We start from the raw sequence: 16631 nt of genomic DNA, 5'->3' as shown, positions 1-16631 counted from the left end.
GGATGGATTTTCTTTATGATGCATTTTGCCTGTTCCTTTCCAGAACAGTCACGATGTAACACAGTTTCTACAACATATATATATATATATATATATATATATATATATATGGTGAAAGCACACATATCTTTGTGCAATTTAGATGGGATGTTTTATTCACAGAACTATGCATATGGAGCCAAGGGTAGCATTTTCAAAGGTGCCTAAGGCATTGTCTACACTGGGTGTGGCGTGTAGGGTAGATGTAGCTACACACCACAGGCTGCCTCAATGCTGTGGCGTGTAGCTAAAAGCGTTAGCGAAAGGCTCTGAGAGCTCCCCTATGCCAGAGCCTTTTCCCACTGCTGTAGTCTTTCCCTGTGGCGGGGAAAGGCTACAGCAGTAGGGAGCTAAGATGTCCTAATATTCTGGCATGTCTTTCCTCAACTCACCTAAGCAATGCCTCACCACCTACACGGCTATTTATACCCATGCTAAGAAGGGCATGTGCAGTGCATGTACTCACACCCCGCCATCAGTGAATGTGCGGTATAGACACCAAAAGGGGGATTTGGGAGATTGTTGCTTTTGAAAATGACCTTAGGCTTCTAAATCTTAAGGGCTTGTCAACATGGTACCGTAGTGTTCTCTACAGGGGTGTTAACTGTATGTGTTGCACTCTAACTGCCCTGTGGAGACCCTGCTGGCATGACCCTAAAGGTACCCAGTTTGCGCTGATGTCGTCCCTTTTCAAGCAGGACTACATTAACATGCACCAGGTGCCTCTTGGTTTGTGCCAGCAGAGTCTAAACGGGGCAGTTAGAGTGCAACATGTTAGAGCACTCTACGCCCCTGTAGAGTAACCTGCAGTGCTGTGTAGACAAGCCCTAAGGTGCTTTGGAAATGGTACCAAAAGATTCTTTGCAAGTTTCTATATCAGACACAACCCTCCTCCCAATGGCTTCTATTTTAAACCATCATGGTAGAACTTATTTCCTCAGAAAGTCTACATAGGCCTCCGAAGGAAGGACCTGGGTTTGTCCCCTGGCTCCCTAGCCCACTTTATCCATAGCTACTTGGTCCCTCTGGGCCCCACACTTCCCCCGTACGTAAGAGAGATCCAAGCCTTTAACTCTACCCTGACACTGTTCTTATCATCCCACTATTTTCCATATGCCCCAACACAGCTCTAGTTTTGTTGCTCTTCTCCCCTATTTGAGAAAACTCTGGGCCCCCCGCATCCCTTCCAACCCCCCTCCCCCAGCTCCACTTTTTTTAAATCTCCCAAACACAAGTGAATTTATCTATACAATAACTCTGAGAAATAAGGAACTAGAGTTATCACCATTTTATAGAGAGGAGATTGAGACACAGAGGTGAAAGCCAAAGATAGCGGCCACATCAAAAGTTCTAGTTAAAGTGACATACCCAAGATCACACAGGAGAGCTGCAGCAAAGCCAAGGATAGAACCCAGTTCTCCTTGCTCCTAGTCCTTTATATTAACCATGTGACTATTCTTTGTTTTCCCCTTATAGTGACCTCCTCATTCAACTATTTTCAGGGGGATCCTGGACCTTGCTTTTTCTCTGCCTGTAGGCAAAAAAGCATTGTAAGAATATTGATTTTTTAAAATTAGGACATACTTTGAAGAGTCATATCTCAAATAAACCTTGATCAAATAGAATAAAATATGCACCACAAATTCTACTCCAATCCCTGAACTGACACACTAATTTCCAAGCCTACCTGACCACACAGATTGATTTTAAAGAGGGTGCAAAATTCATATTTAAATAAAAACCATCCTGCAAACTTAACTGTGGTATATCTGTTGCTGGCCGATAATTAAAGAGCATGCTTTTTCATGCCATTTTTTCTTATTATTTTCCTTTCCACATTTTCCCCTTAATTTGAGTAAAACTCAATAATTATACAAATAAGGAGCAATATTAAATAAAGATGTCACAGGAATGTTAGCAAAAAACTAAACTTCATTTTCTGGTACCACTCACCATACATGAGCCAGGACTACAACAGTTAATGCCCTTTCACATGAGAGGGGTCACTGACAGTATTTATCATTACAGTAAATAATGACAGATTCTGTTGTTACCATATTATTCCTATTTGCATTAAATCATATTTATTGCTTTCAGCTGCTCTCTCCCAATCTCTAAAAACATGTGTCAAGCATGAATAAAATAGTGAACACAGCACATTAACCTTGCCATTGGCTTGTGATCTGTTACTATACATTGAGTATAATGAGATATTACATTAGTAATTATTATTTGTATTGCAGTAGCACCTAGCACCCCCAGTCATGGACCAGGACCCCATTGTGCTAGGCGCTGTAGAGAAACAGGCTGAAAAGGCAGTGTCCGCCCCAAAGAGCTTACAATCATAATATAACATGACCCAGATCTTCTGAGGTATGTAGGTGCTTAAGTCCCATGAGAGTTAGCAGCTTCAATTCTTTCAGGGCCTGGGGTCATATGCATAACACCACATCATGATGGTTTCTTAATCTGTGTCACAAGTAGTGCAGGCTGAGCAGTGAAAGGGTCAGATAAACATTCAGACAGAAGCATGCTTTGTTATACGGTGTATAGACCATGGCTCAGCTTTGACGAGGAGAAGGTCAGAGAAACCAGTCCTTGAGCACAAGGGAGTTACAGGTGTCTTGCTTCACTGCAGGGATTGCAGAGAAACTACTACTGAATGGGGATGAGCCCAGGTGATGATGATTCCTATATCAGGAAGCAGGAATCTGTATAAGAAGGGAGATCCAGTAGTGAATCAGTTTCTGATTAAGCTGAGCTAAAAGGATGGTAGAGACTTGCTTTGTAGATACCTTGCACCTTTTGCTTGTTTGCTTTGCTAGTAAATGGACACTGAGAAGCTGTCTATTTGATATTATATTTTGGCCACAGGAGGCCTGATTTGAGCCTGCAGCTTCTGGGCAGTGAGCATGAGCCCTCCGTTTCTGCTGTAGCTAGACAGCGGGTTGCCTAGCCTATAATATGCTTAATGCATACTCTTTCAGGATCTTTAATCATGTCTTCTTGCACCTGCTCTTACTTGATTTTCCTTCTATCTTCTGACAGATGCTTGATTCTGTTCCAACTGACCTACATTTCCTTCTTCAGGCCTTTGGCTGTGTCCTGCACATTTTTCAAAGGTCTACAACACTCCCATCACATGCTGAGCAGGCTTAGGAGTCTCTGAAGGCTTGACATAAGGGTTTCCAATTGCCCCAGAAGTTCTTGCTGCAATCAGTCACAATGATAGCACGTTTTTACAACAGGGCCTAAGTATAACATAGGCCATCTGTTTACTACGGTAACAATGCAGGAGGGAAAAAATAAGACTGGTAACTGTGTTCCTGAAGAAAGGTATCCATGCTAATAACTGAATAATAGCTGAAAATACTTTGAACCCTCAGAAACAGAACAAATAATGTTTTGAGGTTGTAAGGCACAGGCCAGGCCTGTGACTCGTAACCACACAATTCAAAGAAGAGGGAATGCTGGTTCAGTGGAGGATAGATAAATGGAATTACATGCAAAGTCAGGTTGCTTGTTTTCTGGGGGTCTAGTGAAAAAGAGTCTTGGATAAATAAAGCAGTATTATGGAGCATTACCTCCTTCAAGACTGGGCCCTTAGTGGAATTTTGGTCTAAGTACATGTTTACAAAAATATTATAGCTATGAGATTGTGGTTGCATAATCCTCTGAGGAACACAAATACCATCCTAAGGGCTTGTCTACATGTACACAGGTGTAGCTGCACCGCTGTAGTGCTTTAGTGAAGACGCTACTACACCGATGGGAGAGCTTCTCCTTGAGCATAGTTAATCCACCTCTGCAAGAGGCGGCAGCTATGTCAACGGGAGAAGTGTTTTTACAATTATTAATACGATATTGGGATCTGAACAAATCATGACAAAGGGTTAGGATGAGATCACAAAGTCACTTTCACTTACAACCTAATTTAGGATTTGAACCTGCCAACTTTGTTTTTTTATGTAGTTTTTTTTAAAAAAGATGCACCAGGCAATGAAATACATTTGCCTTATTTCTTTTAATTGCTATGTTGTACTTTTTAAATCCTATACTGAAGATTACTGTGTACTGAGACCTAACTGTTGGACACCTATATAAACACTGTAGCTTTGTGGGCCTGCAATTAAAATCTGAGCTTCAGTTTTTATTACAATCTTAGATCTTACAATCTTAAATCTTACAATCTCTGATTTCACTCAGGTGAAAATTATTGTTGAATAATGTTACCAGACAACACTACTACCACTAGAATTGTGAGGAAAAAATATCTCTCTTTGGGCAAAGCTGCTGAGATTTACCCTATTGTTTCTTTTTGAAGTACGGTGGACAATTCACTTAATCCAGCTGGTTGCATCAGTTTCATTATAAGTAATAATCAGTCTGTCAGCAATTATAACATGTGTGCATCTCACCAGGGGAATTTTACTTCAATGGAAGAAGGATTAGACATTGGCAGAGGAACAGAAGTCTTGATTACCTATAACTAAAGTCAAGAGAATATAATAGAAGACTGGCCCAGTCAGAATGAGGAAAAGGAGCAGGTGTTAATACAGATGAGATTAATCTACTTTTTACTATTCTGCCAGAAAACAAAATGAAAATACTATGTCTCACAATGAATGCAGATTAAAATAATTTGATAACACAATAAGATAACCAGATCAGGCAATCAAATAATAAAAGCTATCATAAAATATTTTGCAGTGTTTCTAAATCTTTTAACATTCTAGTTAATGTTAATTTTTCAACTGTTAGGTAATTCTAAATAGAAAAATCCATTTTATAGCCCTAATGCTATTAATTAAAGCATAACTAAATAATACCATTAATTAGTAATAAATACTGTTAGTAATATTACACAATTTTATATAGGTATATGCATAATTACATCTGTGACCCTTTGAAATAGACCCATTAACATGGTGTGAGGGCACGTGGGTAAAGATCTGTGGAAAGACAATGAAAGCAAGCTCCCATCCAGATGTGCTGATAAGATCTCATGGCAAGATATGCAAGCTAAGCTCCTCATTAAAATCAGTGGAAGCAGGGCCAGCTCTAGGTTTTTTGCCTCCCCAAGCAAAAAATTTTTTGGCCCCCCCCCCTTTTTTTTGGTTTTTACACACGTTTTCACTTTGCAATGGTTTTTTTTTTTTGACTGTTTAAAATTTTTAAAAAAATGAAAACAGAGAATTTGTAGTTAGTGAAATAAAACAAATTTCCTACTAGTGTACTCATTTAATTTTAACAAAATCACAATTACAAACAATTTGGGTTCAACTACACACTGTAATGAAAAATGTTAATGTCTTCCGGTGCACCCAGTTTCTCATAAATTAAAAGAACTATAATTGAGTAATATTTGACATGTTTCAAATCTGATAAAATTTCATTACGCATGCCATTAGAAATTAATTGTATTATCATGTTTTGATAATGAGATTTTTACCCAAATAATGGGTGTAAATCTCTCCATCTTTCACTCTTTATACATGCTTAGCCATAACACTATCAAATTTTGCCAATAACTCAACCAATTTCAAGAAATTTCCATTGTTGTTCTCATATAAAATATCCGAGGATCCACAGAATGCGAGGCACTGTTCGGCTAGGAAATTAATGATTGCCAGTAAACGTTCCAACACAGCTTGACAATGTAGAATTTCTGAATTTAGTAGACGTTGCTGTACCGCATTGATTGTTGTACTGGAACATAATCTGTATGACAGCTCAATCCAATTTGTCAACAAGCGTAAATGATTTTTTGATGTTTCATGTTCTTTCAAATGCTGATGCAAATTTCGCCAGTCATTAAAACCTCAGTTGCCAGAAGAATGTCCGAGTTACAGAACAGTTTGCAGCAAAACCAAAAACTACATCTTTGGTCTGTGAATACACTAACCACGATCTATTAATTTGTTCCCCATTTTTCATTTTTTCTTCATACTGGATGGCATAAATCGACAATTCGACTCATTAAGTGGATATTCAAATGTAGGATCTAGTTTTGAAGGACCTTTTTTCACAATAATCATTAGCATTGCATCAGTAATGATTGTCGGCCATGTACTTGGATCCGAACCTATGTCAGTCTCTCCACCTTCCAATAATTGTTCTTCAGTTTTAGATTTGGATAACAGTTCTTCATTTCTGGACTCTTCAGCTGAAGAAGTAAATCTTTGGATAGATTATGATTGTCCGTCTTTATCAGTTAGCGAAGATAATCTTTGGTTGGATTGTTGTTCATCTTTATCAGTTGATAAAGATAATCTTTGGTTCGATTGGTCTTCATCAGTTGATGAATAATCACTTTCAATGCATTGCTTAGAGCTTTCTCCTTGAGTGTCCACTTTTTTAAAATACTTATTTGAAGTACGAGATTCTGTTTCTAATTCTTTTTGCCGTTTCTCTCTTTGTTGCCGGTAGGCAGCACCGGAAAGTCGTTTTCATTTTTGTCCCGGCATTTTAGCCCTATAACCACTGGCACTGACGTGACACAGAAATTGGCATGAATGGTGCCGATAGGGCGGCACAAGTAATCGTGATTCCTGATTTAATTAATCAATAACTGTTAACGTTTACACATTTATGCACATTCACATTATGAGTGACCGTGTCACAACATGACATGATATTTTTCACTTCATGCTCCTATCGCACTACTGGAGATTGTTTTGATCTTCATGTATTATTTTTTTTTGTACATTGGTGGATTTTTCCGAAAAAAAAAAGGATGGCCGGAATGCCGCCCCTGGAAATGGGCCACCCCAAGCATGTGCTTGCTTTGCTGGTGCCTAGAGCCAGTCCTGAGTGGGAGTGATGCACCTAAATAGGGTTAAGGGTCTGAGGCACAAACCTTGTGCTGTCTCTGTACTGAGATAAAACTGAAAAATGCTGAGATAAAACATTCGTGGCCAGAAAATCCTCTCTCACCTGTAAACATGTCTGACCATATCACAGGGTGGCACTGGCCTGTTAAGAGGGCAGAGGCTAGTGAACTTGTGACTCATCATCTCACTTAGTCCAAGTGGTCTTAAAAGAGGGCACCCGAGCCCTAGAAGGGAGGGAGCCCTGGTGCCCAATCAGGAAAAGAGCAGGTGAGAGCTGCCTGAGTGAGACAAGATTTTGGCAGGTGAGTGCTGCCAGAGATCAGAGGACTGTGGGAGGTCCCTGCTGGAAGCTGTAGGCGGTTCCTGGGAGAAGGCTAAAGGCAAGAGCGCACCAGGAGAAGTTTGCTGCTCCCCAAGCTTAACCTTCCCCAGCAGAGAGCCAGGGCTGGAGAGGGCTGAAGGCTCAGAGCAGTAAAGGAAGATGTCTGCTGGCTCTCTGAGCAGGAGGCAGAGGGCTGGAGAGGCTAACAGAGAGATGGCTGCTCCCCTGGTGGTGATGCCCTCCCAGCAGAGGAACTGTAGGGATTCCTGCTAGAAAGAGGGGGTTACACTCCAGCTGTCCTGGCAATAGGGCAGGAGAGGAATGAAGAACTACCCAGGTGTGGAAGAAGTTGCTGGAGTGTGGCATATGCTATGTCAATCGGCTAGACGAGGGAGGGTTTTAAGGACATTATATGTGAGAAATGGGCTCTGACTGGGACTTCTGTTATGGATTATTTGAACTATATTATGGTAAAAAATTGGCCCCCAAGGAGGGTTTAGAGAGTCAAGAACACATGTGTGGAATTAGGGGGATACTGAAGGAGGACCTGATCCATTACGGCTGTCTTATGACAGCCCATAATCAAAACAATCAGCCTAATAAAGAATGTTACTCTGAGCCCTAAAAATTATGGCATCACATAGAAGGATAATTGTACCATCTACCATGATACATTACACAAACACAAATATTAATCCTTACTCTCCAAACCCTACAAAAGGACATAATATGATCCCATGTGTCCTTTGGCACTGCAAACATTTACAAGACACTCAGGGACATTTTTCTACTCAAAATGATGTTAATGGGTGTTTAATAAGTACCTACAATGACCATGGTACAGGTGCTTGTTTAGGATGTACTTCATAATAGTGTCTCCCGACATAGCCAGGCAGATGGTGAAAGCGGCATGGCTGTACTGCAGTTGGGAGAGACCTCTCAGTCTGGTTAGATGTCAGAGTAGCAGTCGCGTTAGTCTGTATTCGCAAAAAGAAAAGGAGGACTTGTGGCACCTTAGAGACTAACCAATTTATCTAAGCATGAGCTTTCGTGAGCTACAGCTCACTTCATCGGATGCATCGGATGCTTATGCTCAAATAAATTTGGCAGTCTGGTTAGAAAGACTCATCTGGCAGGGCTTGAGCTAGCACATGAAAAATAGTGGTGTAGACGTTGCAGCTCTGGCAGAGACTCGGGCTAGCTGCCCCAGCTCAGATGCAGAGAGTCAGGTGAGCTTGAGAGCCCGAGCTGCCACTCTAACTGCAACATCCACACTGCTATTTTTAGTGCGCTAGCTTGAGATGAGCAAGTGAGAGTCTCTTTGACTGGACAGGGAGGCACCCTCACAGTTGCAGTGTAGACATTATTTTACAAAGATTATTACGTTGCTTCCCATAGGGCCTTACCACCCAACTTTCATTTCTAGAGGCAGAGATGATTCCAATGAACTGTGCACAGAGTTGCACACTTTTCCTTGTCAGGATCTTCCCGAATAGTATGCTATACTGGCCAGCAAATGGGGTAGCATAACCTGATTTATAACCTGTTTCTATGGTTATAAGTCAACCCTAGTTTGTTTGCAGCTCAGGAGATCCCTATATGGGCCACTGACCATTAATACTTATTAGAAGTGGGTATAGTCATGAACATGACTGAGAACACATTCATCATACAACATACAGCTACCACAACAACATGCTACATCCAGATCAATGTAATATTCTTCCACTAGCTCTCCTCAGACATCACAGATCCTCATCTCCCATATGTCTAGGTCTTCTCTTCCACCTCACTGTGTGGGGTTTTATTGATATTATCTCTTGTAACAGTAAGCCAGTAGTTACTTTTAGACATAGCAAGCCACGACATTATTAGAGATTACAACAATGACAGGAGACTGGAGTAGCAGGAGATGATACACCAGGACAGCAGGTCACTACATTGTATGATTTCGCCAATTTATCATATGAGATTTACTTTTCTTTACCTACAGTACATTACTTTTACTGGGCAATCAATCCCAGATATATTAGAGGCAAACAATAATTACTGTTCTAATGAGTTCAGGGTATTTGAAATCACTAGATAATATTCAAAAGGCCATTTCTTCCTGCCATGGTCTCTAATTTAAATAAGTTTACAGAGCTACTTTTGAGCACAAAACTTCACATATCATAAGGGAAAAATAAAAGCTTCCAAAACATGAAACGGCACAAACATAGTGTTTTTTTTAAATACTGTAAAAACTTAGATAAATGCTAAGGCTTGTATAGCTGTGAATTCAGAAGACTCGACTGCTCATGTGAAATGTATATAATGGAAATATAGCAAGAGTTACAACATTTCTTTGCTAGAAACCCAGATGGTTCAGATTAGTCACGCGCTTGTTTATTCTACCTTGTAGTACTTAACTACCCATCCAGTTCTGGACTCCTGCAGTTTTTTGCCCAAAAGAAAATGTAAGTGTCTATTCCAGTAAATTCTTCCACTGCATTACACCTGTTGTGACCTAACAAATCAGCTTATCAAAACAGTGATTTCAAAACAACAGTTAAGAACACACAGTCTGAACCTGACAACCAAAATTACACTGCACAGTATGAGCAGAATTACTGGACTTATCAATGAGCGATGTGACAAAATCAGTCCACTGAATACTCCGCCTTCTAAGGGTAACTTCTGACACGTTGGTTGTATGACTCCCATTGAAGTCCATGAGAGATGTTTTATTCCAGAGAACCTCAGACATCTAGCTGAAATCTCACTGTAATGGGAGACTAAAGGGACAACAGCAAAACCACCACACTTAGACAGTGAGGGTCCATAGCGCCGAATGTCCTTGGCACGTTGTACAGCTGTACTCACGGTATCATTGTAAGGAGAGTGATCACTTTACATAAGCTATTACCAGCAGGAGAGTGGGGTGGGGGGAGAAAAACCTTTTGTAGTGATAATCACCCATTTTTTCATGGTTTGTGTGTATAAAAACATCTTCTGTACTTTCCACAGTATGCATCCGATGAAGTGAGCTGTAGCTCACGAAAGCTTATGCTCAAATAAATTGGTTAGTCTCTAAGGTGCCACAAGTACTCCTTTTCTTTTTGCAAATACAGACTAACATGGCTGTTACTCTGACACCTGTCACGGTATCAGAGGCTCCACAGGTTTATTACAGGTCAGGTGCAACTAGATTAATCATGCATGATTGTGTTGCTGTTGCCAGTCCGTAGCTGGGCAATGTCCCCTCCTGACAACAAGTCCAATCTTCAGGGCTCCACATGCAAGGACTTTGTCTCCAAGGTGGGCTATCTGACCAAAAAGTGCCAGCCCAAGGTGACCAGTGATTTGATTTCAATCTTCTCAAGGCCAGTTCTCAATAATACACAGAGGTGAAAGTAAGCCGGGCAAGAGCCCGTGAGCTGTACCTGGGTGGATCGGCTTCCCCAGGTGGCAATTTAAAGGGCCTGGGGCTCCCAGGAGCACCCCGAACCCTTTAAATTGCCGTCCGAAGCCTGGGGAAGCGGCGGCGGGGCTCAGGTGGTGATTTAAAGGGCCCAGGGCTCCTGCCGCAGCTACCGACCCGGGCTCTTTCAATAGCCGCCAGAGTGGCAGCAGGGCTCCGGGGACAATTTAAAGAGTCTGGGGCTCTGGAAGCTGCTACCATCCTGGGTCCTTTAAATCGTTCCCGAAGAGCTCCAGAGTACCGGTAAGTCCTTTAAGTAACTTTCACCCCTGATAATATATCTGTATTACTGATAAAATCAAACCAATTTATGCCCAGTAGTCACTATGACCAATGCATATGAAATGCCTCCAGTCTTCTGATGTCTTGTTCAAGCAACATTCATATTTCAGATCCATATAAGAGGATTCGAAGTACACAGGTTTGATAAATCCATACTTTTATATATCATTTCCTTTTTTTTTTCTCTCCGGACACTATGCAGATCCTTCATAGCTGATGTTGCTAAATGATTCTCCTTAGGATGTCTGTCTGGCTGTACCTATTGGATAGATGAAATCACCCACTACTCCCACCATTTGTCTGGCAGCATAGATGTCTTCTATCACAACTTTTGTGCCAACATTCTGGATCTTTGTTCTTGCCCAAGAAACCCTTAGCCCAAGGGCAGCTGCCATGTGCTTCTAGTGTGTCTTCAAGGTTGTTTGTCTCATCACTGAAGAGGACAACATCATCCACATAATGCAGGTCAAGTAAATGAAATTGAACTGATACTTACACCAGTATTTGTGGAAATATGTTCAAGAAGCCAATCCTTTCCAGGGCAGAAAAAGACTGGGGGAAGGACGCAAACCTACTTTACTCTGGATCTAGTGTAAAACCTGCCAGACCTGTGTCCCCTCCCCACAATTGCACCCATGCCCCTGACATCTTGAATTAATCTTATGAGGGATGTCGGAAACAGAACATACTTTCACTTGAGTCTTATTGGTCAATGTCTGTATGCAATGGCAAGTGGTGCTTTAGCAATACCTAAGTTAAATATGTTGATTTTTATTGAAGATAGGGAGAAGATCTGATTTAAGATCTGATTTTAAATGTAAACTCTGCAACATAATTTTGCAGTAAGCAAGGAGACAGATGGCTGATCCTGCCTGCACTGTAGAAAAATGTTAAGAAAAAAACAACAAAAACACGTTGCAAGTTAGGGTTATATTGTTTCAAGAAAAGCAGGATTTAAAAATTAAGGACAGTAATGTGAAGGCAAAATTATATGTTTGGAAAGAGCAGATCTCATCATAAAGGTAAGACAAAGAAAAGGCCCTAATGGACTTTGAAATCCGGGTCCTGAATTTTTAAGCTACAGTACAGCCAGTAAATAAAAACATGCTTATTTGGTTTCAGCTTTATTTTTTTCAGATGAGGGTTCTCTTTATTACAGCTCAGTTTAAGGGAGGGTACAAAGAAAAGTCAACAAGAAGACTAATTTGTGAGTGTAGAGGGTAATTAAAGACTATAAAGAAAGACTAGCTCTTAAAAGGAAGGTAAACAGAGTATTCAATGGAAAGAAGTCGCCCCACCCCTCCCCGCTCTTTAGAGGTTGGAGCCCCGGCGGTGGCGGCGGCTCGCGGGCGAAGCAGTGCGGGGTCTGCGGGCGGGCGCGCGCTCACCTGCCCTTTGCAGCCTGACTCAGCTCCCCAGCCCCGTTGCGCCCCAGCGCTGCCATCGGCGGGCGGGGCCGGGAGCGCCGCGGTCAGACTCCGGCCGGCAGCGAGGCAGGCGCGAGCGGCAGCTGCTCCGGGAGCCGAGGCAGAGCCATGAGCGAGAAATGCGACGTGATCGTTGTTGGGGGCGGCATCTCAGGTCAGTGCGGCCCCCCGCTCCGGACACGCACCGCGGGGGGGGGGGTCCCAGCCTGCTCCCTTTGCGCGCCTGGGGTAGCTGGGGAGCAGGGCGGCTAAACCCGTCCCTGTCTGCCCTGGCCGCAGGGGAGGCAGGTGCCGTTTGCAGCAGCCTGTGGCTGGGAGTCTGCTCTCCCCGGGGCCAGCCCTGCAGGGAGAGCTGGGGCAGGGGGCAGGAAACTCTGCTTCCGTCGGTGTCTGGACACTGCCTCTTCCAGCCGCTCCTCTCGGTCGAGCTGACATTTGTCAGCTGGAGGAGCCGCTGCCTTCATCCCCACGGCTCTGGCCTAGCGCCGCTCCACAAGTGCGGGGGGTGGGGTGGGTTTTCAATGCTTGGTAGTAGGACCCCTTGTTTAATGGCCCAACACACCCCTTAGTACACACAAGCTCATTACCCAAACGAATGCTCTCCAACTTAGCTGGTTATATGCACATCATCTGAGCACCCAAACCAGCGACAAGCCCTTTCTTCATAGCTCAGCTCTTTCCATGGACTAAATAGTGCCCTTTGCACAGAAACAAACCCCACTGTGTAGGAATTGCATTTCTGACACTGGAAAGGCTTATTATTCAGGTAGGCTAGGAAAAAAAACAAGCAGGGAAATCTGTCACCAAATGTTTTCTTGTCACAGGTGCATGCTGCAGCAGTGCATTCTGTCAGCAAACCGAGAATACTTCTTACAGTTTATCACTGATTATTAGCTCACTAGAGCTGAGTTAATGGAAATAATACTTTTTGCAAGAACTAATACCGGTGTAACTAAGAGTATGCTCACTTTCTTCATGAAAGAAGTAGAAGATTCACTGCCCCTGAAATGTGGCTTGGGTTGAGGGTGAAGCATGGGTGAAGGGAGGGGATTGCTTCTAGGTTTGCTCTGTTTCAGAGTAACAGCTGTGTTAGTCTGTATTCGCAAAAAGAAAAGGAGTACTTGTGACACCTTAGAGACTAACCAATTTATTTGAGCATAAGGTTTGCTCTGTTACTGAATTTCAGTTAATACTGCATTAAAAAGGAAATGAAGCATCCATGAGTGAGATGATGATGATGTCTAATATAGGGGCTAATCTGGTATTTATGCAGCTTTTAGTCAAGCACACTCTCACTGCAGTTGATGTAAGAGTAAAGTCCTAGCAAGGCCAGAAGGATTGAGAGATCTGCTCTGCCACCGGTTTCATAATCAAATTGTTTCTTAACCCTATTATCAAGTTCTGGTTACATTTTGAATCAAAATAGCACTCTCCTGTGGTCGCACTCTGTAGAACTCAATAAATACTTGAGAGCTGCCCTGAAAACCACATAATACTTATTTCTACAAGCTGTCTAGGGATGGTGACCATCAACTATTCTACCCTCTACCTTCCCACCCCTTCCAGGACTGCATGCTAGTGCTTCCTCATGGATCTCTAATGTGCTACATACATTTTATTTCAGACATTACCTATGCATTTTTCTAAAAGCAGCTGATGGATGCCCCTATTATCAAGTTGATTGAAGAGGATTGGAGAGCTGTAGGCATGGATCTTATGGATTAATGAAAAATCCATGAAAAAAAACTGAAGTTGAAAGTAGAGATGGACAAACTAGCTCTTATGAAATACAGAGCTGGCTCAAAGCTTCTCGTGTTTTCTGAGTCAGACACTTCAGACGTTAATATGTGGCTCGTTGTATAGGCACCAGCTACAGGCGCCAACTTTCCAGTGTGCCGGGGGTTGCTCACTGCTCAACCCCTGGCTCTGCCACAGGCCCTGCCCCCAGTCCACCCCTTCCCGCCCCCTCCCCTGAGCCGGCCCTGCCCTCGCTTACCTTCCCCTGAGCCTCCTGCATGCCACGAAACAACTGATCAGGTGCGGGGAGGGAGGAGGAGGCACTGATCTGTGGGGCTGCTGGTGGGCGGGAGATGCGGGGCGGGGGGAGCTGATGGGGGGACTGCTGACATATTACTGTGGCTCTTTGGCAATGTACATTGGTAAATTCTGGCTCCTTCTCAGGTTCAGGTTGGCCACCCCTGACATACGCTATTGCTGCCTTCTTTGTTTGTTTTACTACCCAGTCATGCTTTTGTTGCACATGCAAAACTCCCATGTTGTCCATGGAAGTTTTACCTACACAAGGAACGCAGGATTTGTCTCTCATCCACTGATTTCAGTATTGTTGTGAGGGAGCGCAAGTCAGACAGTGCTAATTTTGAAACTTCTGGGATTTTACCTGTTTGGAGGAGGAAGAGGGGTGGGAGGAGTGAAAGGGAAAGTGAAAATGTGAATTGAAAGCGCTGAAAATGGGCTAAATTATTTTAAGATATTCTAAGCATTTGTCCAGAAAAGCCACTCATAGTCCCATTAAAATCAATCGGCTTCCTCATGTGCTGAAAGTTAAGCCCATGCTTAAGTCCTCAAATCAACCAGGAACTTATTCCATAACTAGGAACAAATAAATAAATCCATGCACTTTTCACAAAACAAATGACAAAATCTAACTTTTTGCATGACATTTTTATTTCTACTATTTGCTTTTTATATTTTACCCACTTAGGATTTTTTTAACCATCATATTTAAGGGGTGTAATTTACAAATTGGGCTTCTTCCATATGCAGTGTCAGTTTCAGAGGCCTTCCTAAGTAGTGTTCAATTAACTTAAAAGTATCTATTTGTGCAGACTAGTTTTTTATGGCACTTGATACTAGATTCACTGACAAAATTATCCAAAACCAGTTCTGTGATGACTAAATTTTATTAATTATTAAAAGTTCCAAATACTTGATATGTCTGCAGTTTTGTTAGTTGATTTTTTTAAACTGTCAGCAAAAAAGAAACCACTAGTATTTTGTAAACTAAGAATGATTCTGAGAATTTGGCTAATTTTTAACTCATACATTATTTCACACTGAAAGGCTATTATAGTAAATGTTACTGTAGTTTCAGATCATGTCTTCTAAATGAAACAGATTTCAGTTGCATGTTTTTAGACAGCATCAGTACTATGGGTCCCTTCTGCTTAATGAGTGGAGTCAGAGAGTCCGGCACGACATAAATAGGTATTTTTTGTATAACCTTGTTTTTTCATTGTTGCCATGGGAACATTTGTGTGGAATTCCTGTACAGCTTCTGTAATAAATTCTGAAAAAATGGCCAAAACCCAGGCAGAGACGAGGTGGTTTATGCTGTTCAAGCAATGGCTTCATTCTTTGCTACCTGCAGATGGAAGTGAATAACGGGGGTTGCAAGGAATCACTTTGCTTTGTCATTGTAAGGATTAAGTCAGCACCTGTCCAAAACACTTTACCTTCTGTTGGCCTAGTAATGCTAGTCCTGTGCTCCAAGAGATGTTAGCAAAATAACACATCCACAAAGAAAGTGGAACCAAGCAAGATATTAAACACCTCCACTTGCTCATTTATCTTCAGTTATTTCCTACCAGCCATCCTCCACCTGGGAGTTGTCTGTCTAGTTTTTAAAATCCTTGGGGCAGTGACCTTGTATTTATACTTGTTTGGGAAGCACCGACCGTACGTTTGAATGATAAAATAATAGTTACGTCTCCATGCTCCTGGTGAGAACACCAAGTAGAGTGTAGGTGACAGTTGCTGTGTGGTTGTGTTGGTTCCACTGGGAAATGGAACAGATCAACTTTAATGCAACTCATATTACTGAGTCCAGATTTGTCCCCAGTCCAGACTGGATGGGTCATTCCTCCACAAAGCGTCATGCCTTCACGCTACAGGAATATCAGTCAAGTCTCTTGTGCTTCAGTTTTTTCATGTCTTCTGGCATAGGGCGACCAGATAGCAACTGTGAAAAATCAGGACGGGGGTGGGGAGTAATAGGAGCCTATATAAGAAAAAGACCCCAAAATTGGGATTATCCCTATAAAATCAGGACATCTGGTCACCCTATTCTGTGAGACAGGCATCGTTAGACCCCCTGAGGCAAAATGCTCAGGAAATGGTCAGTAAAAGTTTGAACTATCCTTGATTTAGCAGTTACAGAAACCAGCAAAAAAGAAGGCAAAATACAGGTGGAAATGCATCATTTGCAGTGCTAATCTAGCAATATGAGCAAACATACAAAACAGATT

At 42.2% G+C, this 16631-nt stretch overlaps 1 protein-coding gene across 1 annotated transcript in view; it reads left to right on the top strand.

Annotated features, from left to right (window-relative positions):
• Positions 1 to 12267: 12267 nt before the first annotated feature.
• Positions 12268 to 16631, top strand: part of LOC140916959 (amine oxidase [flavin-containing] B) — a 76403-nt gene continuing 72039 nt past the window's right edge. Inside the window, exon 1 of the mRNA XM_073358858.2 lies at positions 12268 to 12520. Within this exon, the coding sequence (XP_073214959.2) occupies positions 12475 to 12520 (46 nt within the window). The 5' untranslated portion in view covers positions 12268 to 12474. The remainder of the gene's footprint in view (positions 12521 to 16631) is intronic.

This window comes from Lepidochelys kempii, chromosome 1, assembly GCF_965140285.1.
Source record: "Lepidochelys kempii isolate rLepKem1 chromosome 1, rLepKem1.hap1, whole genome shotgun sequence".
NCBI lineage: Eukaryota > Metazoa > Chordata > Testudines > Cheloniidae > Lepidochelys > Lepidochelys kempii.
This window is presented reverse-complemented; position numbering and strand designations above follow the sequence as displayed.